We start from the raw sequence: 7,216 nt of genomic DNA, 5'->3' as shown, positions 1-7,216 counted from the left end.
TGGGCCATCAGCAGGGAGCTGGATAGAACTGGAGCAGCCCAGTTGGGATGCCGGCGTGGCAGGTGGAGGCTCAACCCACCACGCCACAGTGACAGGGCTGGCATCACTCCCGAGAGGCCCCGACTGCCTGACCTTACACCTTACGCAGTTTCCAAATTTTTACATAAAATGAAGCAAGGGGGAGCAAAAAGAAGCAGAATGAAGAATTCATTGTACGTTTATTATTCACAGTTAATCACTACCTACCAAGTGCCACCCGCAGAGTTACAGGATTACGTACATAGGTCTTTTTAGTTAAACACGGATTTGTTTTTAAATATATACACACAAAACTTAGTTCAGCAAGGCTTCATGATATACACCAACTCCAAAATAAAACAATCAGACGGTCCAGGTGTGGACGCCAGGTGTTCCTTTGATCAGCAACGCGGGAGGGAGGGCGGGAGCAGTCGGACGGGAGCCAGGAGAGGCGTGAACATGCTCTGTCCACAGGAGCAGCGGCCTCCAGGCCTCCGGGACCCGCAGGCTGAGTCTGTTTCCACACCACAGTCTGGGGAGATGCCACTGAAGGGTCACAGAGGCCCAAGGCCACCAGCACTCCCAGGGAGGGAAAGCAGCAGCCTCGTCCGTGTCCTGGGGAGGAAAAGCCCACGAGCCCAAACGACAAGGGACGGAGAGCTGACACGGAGAGCTTAGAGGGGCTCCAGCCTCTGTCTTCCCAGCGCCCCCCCCCCCCCCCCCCGGGTGGGGATGGTGCTGGGGGCCGGCCTGCTGCGAACGGGACAAGGAACAGTGTGTCCCAGCTTTTGCACACTGCCCTGCTGCTCACCTGGACAGGTGAGGGGACACAAAAGGTGAGAGCCATGACCTAATGTCAGGAGCAAGAAAAACACAAATACTCTCCTTCTGCAACCTAACGCAGGCCCACAGTCCCACCTGCCGCAGCTCAAGAACAGCAGCCTAACAGCACTTCCTCCACTGGCTCTCCTGTGTCTGAGACTTGCTGGCTCCAGGGGTCTGAGCGGGGGTCTCTGGGGTCGGCAGGGTAGACAATACCCGGACCACAAGGCAAGGACTCAGATCCAGCCAGACGCCGTAGAGCTGCAGCCGGCCCTTCCCCGGCACACCAGGGCCGGCGGCTCCCTCAGACCCTGGCCTTCTGGCTTGGTACGGGTAGAACGCCCCCCTCCCCGCCTTCCGCTGTCTCCTCCCTCTACCCTGCTTTCCCCTCCCCTGAGGGAAAAGGATTTACAGAGAGTGGGAGACGAACCGGCTGGAAGGCCAATTTGGACTGTCTTTAATTTATCTGAAAACAAAACAAGTAAGACACATCCCTCCTAAGCAACCCGGGACATGGGGAAAGGCACCATGGGAAACAGCAATGCTCAGGGACGCCGCTCCCACGTGGAGCCAGCGACGGAGGCTTTCAGTCCGACTTTCTCAGGAAGCCGAGGGGCAGGTGACACGCCTCCCTCCCACCCCCGACAGAACAGCCCCAGGCTGGGCCCGCGGACGCCACCCTGACCCGGCAGAAGCTGCCCGCCTGCTCCTTTCTGTGTGCACGCACGGAGAACACAGCAGTAGTTGTTCCAACTAAACAGACATTTTGCATAGAGAAGATACCAGCGCACGTGGTTTCTTTTCTTTTATTATTGGCATCAGCTAGGACTATACGTGGCCTTACACGTCATGCACTGAAGAACGGGAGAAAAAGGACGAGAAAAAGGACAAAGGCGGGGCAAAGGAGCAGCGGTGAAAATCTGTAATAAAAACTCTTTTCTTAATAGGTAAGTTTTGGCATTTTTATATCCAATGCCCCCTCCCACCCCCCGAAGTTCCAACCCAGGTCAGAGAGTCACGGGCGTGAGGTGACCCAGCCAGGTGTCCGGGCTCCTGCAAGGCTGCTGGGAGAGGCAGCCCGGGGCTGTCATTCTTTCGTGTTTTCAACTTTTCACGGCTTTAAATAACCTCCCCTTGATTCTTAGACATTCCGGTTCACGGGGGTGACGTAATTGCGGGGGAACATGCCGGTCTGCCCGTGGCAAGCCCCCTTCCACCAGTTGGGGTCAGAGTTATCCATGACATGGATGAAATCTCCCCGGCGGAACCCCAGCTCTCCGTCCTCCTGGGGGTCAAAGTCAAAGAGGGCCTGGACGTACGTCGGCTGCTGCAAAAGAGGAGCAGGGAAAACACGCGTGTGACACCCCGAGCCTGGAGTCCTTCCTGCGCTGGGCACCCACGCTCGGGGGCTGCACTCCCCAGGGCGTGTCAGCAGCATAGTCAGCACCCCTGGGAGTCTGGGCTCCTGCACAGCCCAGGATCCAACACCTCTGAGCTCCTGTCGCTGCCAACACCCTCGAGGGTTTGCAGTCAAAACATCTGGATGAGCTTGAAAACATAAGGTGGTGGACTCAGCTGGGCCGCCAGGGACAGGCGCACAGGTGCGAGCACAGGCCCCAACCCTCCCTACAGGACACCCCTCACAGTTTTCTTCCCGGGACAGAATAGCTGACAGACAGGTGGTGAGCGAGCCACACACCTGACTGCAAACCGCAGGCCTCTGTGTGAGCTAAGGGTGATGTCCTGAGCACGGGGGCTGGAAGTGACCCTCTGAAAGGCACCTGCTCCTAACCGCTGGAGGTGAGCCCGACTCTGCCCCAGCCTTACCTGCGGCACCTGCTCTATGTCCCGCAGGAATATCTGCTGGTTTCTGGAGACAGACGTCGACCTGTGGTAATCCACCAGCTCATTCAAGGAGTTGAACTTCACCACCCAGAGGAAATACTTCCCCGCTCCGTCTCGGAGCACCTTGAAGTGCTGCACGTCATTTCCAAACCTGGGGGTGGGGCAGAGAACACAGCACGTGGGTCAAAGGGCTCTGGCCTGGCCCATGAGGCCCTCTGCCAAACAGGAGGGGTCCAGAGAAAGCCACTGTCTGGCAACGCTCCTCACAGCCTGCGGGCCGGTTGGCTACACGCCACTGAGCCTGGCTGGAGAGGGTGGGACGGCCGCTGAGCGTGCCGAGACCCTCACCGTGACTGACGGTCACCCGCAACAACACAAAGAGCCCTCACGGGACAGGCCAGGCCCCACTCGGTCTAATTCTACAGGCATTTATGGGATGGAGAATGAGGCCGGCGCTGCAGCACACTGCGCAGAGGCGCTGCCCGTGGCACCAGCATCCCATGCGGGTGTCAGTTCAAGCCCCAGATGCTCCATTTCTGACCCAGCTCCCTGCTAATGCAACTGGGAAAGCAGCAGAAGATGGTCCGATATCTGGGGCCCCTGCCGCCGTGTGGGAGACCTGGAAGAGGATCCTGGCTTCAGACCCGCCTAGTCCTCGTCATTGCGGCCATGTGGGGAGGTAACCAGAGCATGGAAGACCCCCCCCACCCGCCGCCGCCCCTACCGCTCTCTGTCTTTATCTCCTCTGTCTCTGCAACTCTGCCCTTCATGTAAATTACCTTTAAAAAAAAAAGGAATGTCCCAACCCATGCTGTGCCCTGCACTGTACCAACTACATCAGCCTCACTTAAGACAAGGAATATACCTTAATTAACTACGCTTCAAGCAAAAATAATTAAAATCTCAAAGGTGGGATAGAAAATAAGGTGAGGAAGCAGATACGCTCAACAAAGCTCCAGGTACCAGAAATACTCCAGTCATTTCCCACTTGGGGATTTGAGTTCTACTCACGGGATAAAGGCCGTGGGGGGAAAAAGGATGTACTGGGACAGCAAAAGAGGCCCAGGCACCAAAGTCCCCACACCCTCCATCGCCAGAAAATCCACTCCCCTTAATGCTGGCCAGCAACACAGAGCTGCCAGTGACACCTGCTGTCCCGTTCCCTGCTGAATCCTCCAAGGACTCAGTGAGCACGTGTTCCTCAAAGCCCTCCTTTGGGTCGGTATTGCGCCATAACAGGTAAAGCCCTCGCCTGCAATGCTGGCATTCCATACGAGCGACGGTCAAGTCTGGATGCTAATGGCGTAGGAAAAGCAGCAGACGAAGGCCCCAGTGCTTGGGTCCCTGCCACCCACGTGGCAGACTGGGAGGAAGCTCCCGGTTTCAGCCTGGCTTAGTGCTGGCCATTGCAGCCGATTTCTCTTTTTCTCTGCAACTCTTTCAAATAAGTAAATAGATAATTTTAACGTCAAAGGCCCTCCTTCAGTATTAAAGCCTAAAGAAGCCAACACTTTCCAAAAACAGCCAGCAGGTGGCAGGACTGGGCTTCAAGGAAGCCGGAGTGCAGGATACCAAGTGGGGTTGGGGGAAGACAATCCAGTGGCCCTGGCATTCCCTCCCCCACTATCCATAGTGTGGTTTGTGTGTGTGTGTGTGTGTGCTGCGGGGGGTTCTAAGACCCCCAGTGGATGCGTGAGACGGTGGATAGTACCAAACTGCATATATACTGCTTTCTCTTGCAAACACCACACACACACACACACACACACTTCTATGATAAAGTTAAATTAGTAAGTTAGGTATAGTAAACTAACAATACACAAGACAATTGTAACAACCAACAACCACAAAAAAATAAAAGTCATTTAAAATCTGAACTGTTTGTTCCTGGAATGTCCCGATCAGTATTTTTAGACCACAGTCACTTGTGGACCGTGAAGCCGCGGATGGGGGTGGCTGCTGTACTGCTTTCTCACACACCCACACACAACACACAACACACACACACACGGGGGAGAGAGGAGGGGGAGGGGTGTGTGTGGGGGGGTGCAGTGCTAGTGAGAGGGCTTCTGGAAGAAGGGCCTGTCCTGCACCTCTGGCCCTGGGGACTCGCTGGCGGTGGACGCGGTCAGTTTCTTAGGTGCGTAAGGTCCCGGGTGAGCACTCTGCCAACTACAAGGGCTCGAATCACTGACTCAAAACATCTTAAAAACCAGAGAAACACTGCTGAGGCTGTTGATTCTTGAGCCTCCTTGGTGACACATTTTCTGTTGTCACAGGCAGTCTCACACTTTATTTCTCAGACAATGAATAGAGAATTTGATAAAAGGGAGTGCTGCGGGTTTTGGTGTCTGTGGCAGGAGTGTCCCACACTGAGTGCCCGGAGGTGCTGGCCACCAGCCAATGACCAACTGCTTGTATTCCTAGTCGCACGTTTACTTTATACTCAGTCAGCATAAAACACAAGGGACCGAGATGCACACAGATGATGACCCCACCGCCCTCCCCTCCCCGGGCCACGCTCTGCAGCAGAACTTCACTTGCGATGTTCAATCAAGCCCTTCAAGGAGTCCTTACTGGACAGGCCTTTGGTTAAGAAGCCTGCACAAACATCAGTGTCTGAGCCCCAGCTCTGCTCCGACTCCAGCCTCCTGCTCACGCAGATCCTGGGAGGCAGCGGAGGCGGCTCACTCACAGGAGCCCCTGTCACCCACGTGAGACCTGGATGGAGTCTGGGATCCTGGCTTCAGCTTGGCCCAGCCCCAGCTGTTGCAGGCATTTGGGGAGTGAACCAGAAGGGGGGATCTCTTTTGGTCTCTGTCTTTCAAATAAAATGGAAAACAATCAAACAAACAAATACCCACAATCATGGGTCCTAATTCACATTTTAAAAAAGACACATCTCTATATTTAAATCTGCTGTTAAAAAAAAAATCTATACTTTAACCACACATTAATCTTAAACCAAAATACTAAGTTCTCTTTTAAAGTCTCGTGCTTTATATCATTTGTAAATTATTCTCTTACCCTCATGTTAAAAATAATTTTAGGGGCCAGCGCTGTGGCGAAGCGGGTGAAGTTGCCACCTGCAGTGCCACCATCTCATATGGGCGCCGGGTTGAGGCCCGGCTGCTCCACTTCTGATCCAGCTCTCTGCTGTGGCCTGGGAAAGCAGTACAACATGGCCCAACTCCTTGGGCCTCTGCCCCCATGTGGGAAGACCCAGAGGAAGCTCCTGGCTCCTGGCTTTGGATCAGTGCAGCTCTGGCCATTGCGGCCAATTGATGAGTGAACCAGCGACGGAAGACCCCTCTCTCTCTCCTTCTCTCTGTGTAACTCTTTCAAATAAATAAAATAAATCTTTAAAAATTATAAAAATAACTTTAATGTAATCTATAATAAAACGGCAATCTGAGCTTTAACCTAATTTAACCTAATTACCCATATACATGTGTTTATGTGTATAAACACTAAAGTGATTTGTAAAATTTCCGAGGGAGGGTTTCCTATGATAATTTATTAATCAGAACAGGACTGAAAGCAAAAAAAACAAAAGCAAAGAAAAAAACCCACATGGAAATGAGAACTCAAAATCTTCTCCACTCCTGCTTGCTAGCTCCTTACCACAAATCTACCACCTGGGACGGCTCCCCCCAAATCCTCCCCAGCACCTTGTTAGTTACAGGGAGGTCCAGGACGGGACTGGTCATCTGAGCACTGAGTCCACTGCAGGAACCCCCGGCGGATGCCCATGGAGGGACGCTGCCTGCCTCAGTCCTGGAGACGGCTCCCCCGGGGCTCCATCCAGGGCAGCAAGCCCGGACCATCAGGGTTTCAAAATAAAATGAAAATGCTGTCCAGGCTGGTTGGACCCCCGGCAGTCTGCGTGGCCAGACACCGACGCTGGCTGCACGATTCCCGTCAGCGGCAGCCGGCTTCCCGGCAGCGGGGCAGGAAACACTCACTTGACGGAGAGGGAGAAATCGCCGGGCGCGCTCTCGCTCTCGCGGATGAGAAAGGCCCCGTCATGCCGCTGTTTGCTGAGCATTTCTTCTGCCTTGGCTCTGGGTATTTTGCCAAAAAACCACCTAGAGAAAGAAGGCAAGGGAGTCAACAGTTACTTCCCCTGAAAGGAACGGGGACACCCACCCCTGGAGATGGGGGTAACAGAGCACTCCTTGCCACAGGGGCTCCCCGACAGACCACCCTTCTCCTCACTCCAGCTCCCAAGAGACTCAGCAGGCACTATGCAGGCCACTCTCTGTGGATACAGATGCTTAGACTGGCTTCCCAGGCCAGAGGATGTGAAGCCAGGAGGAACCACACAGGCAGAGACAGTCCCTGACTGGTGGCAGCCACTTGATGGGGGACTAATAATGAAGGGAGGAAATCGGGGAGGCAGGGCTACTTCTGCTCAGAGCCCAAGGGGGAAGGCACAGCCTCCACAGTGACCACAGTCGGCGACCTCTCGGGGCCCCCGTGACACCCAGGACACCACAATTCACCGTGTGTGCAGCAGCTACAAAATCAC

The 7,216-nt window shown here is 54.4% G+C and overlaps 1 protein-coding gene across 3 annotated transcripts in view; it reads right to left on the bottom strand.

Moving 5' to 3' along the window:
• Positions 1-1,632: 1,632 nt before the first annotated feature.
• Positions 1,633-7,216, bottom strand: part of GRB2 (growth factor receptor bound protein 2) — an 85,629-nt gene continuing 80,045 nt past the window's right edge. For all 3 annotated transcript variants that reach the window (XM_002722939.5, XM_070060336.1, XM_070060337.1), the window contains exons 4-6: positions 6,651-6,773; positions 2,668-2,836; positions 1,633-2,167 (exon numbers count right to left, since the gene is read on the bottom strand). In XM_002722939.5, the coding sequence (XP_002722985.1) occupies positions 1,982-2,167; positions 2,668-2,836; positions 6,651-6,773 (478 nt within the window). In that variant the 3' untranslated portion in view covers positions 1,633-1,981. The remainder of the gene's footprint in view (positions 2,168-2,667; positions 2,837-6,650; positions 6,774-7,216) is intronic.

Source organism: Oryctolagus cuniculus, chromosome 17 (assembly GCF_964237555.1).
Source record: "Oryctolagus cuniculus chromosome 17, mOryCun1.1, whole genome shotgun sequence".
NCBI lineage: Eukaryota > Metazoa > Chordata > Mammalia > Lagomorpha > Leporidae > Oryctolagus > Oryctolagus cuniculus.
Note: the sequence above shows the minus strand (reverse complement) of the source record. Positions and strands in the feature narration are given on the sequence as shown.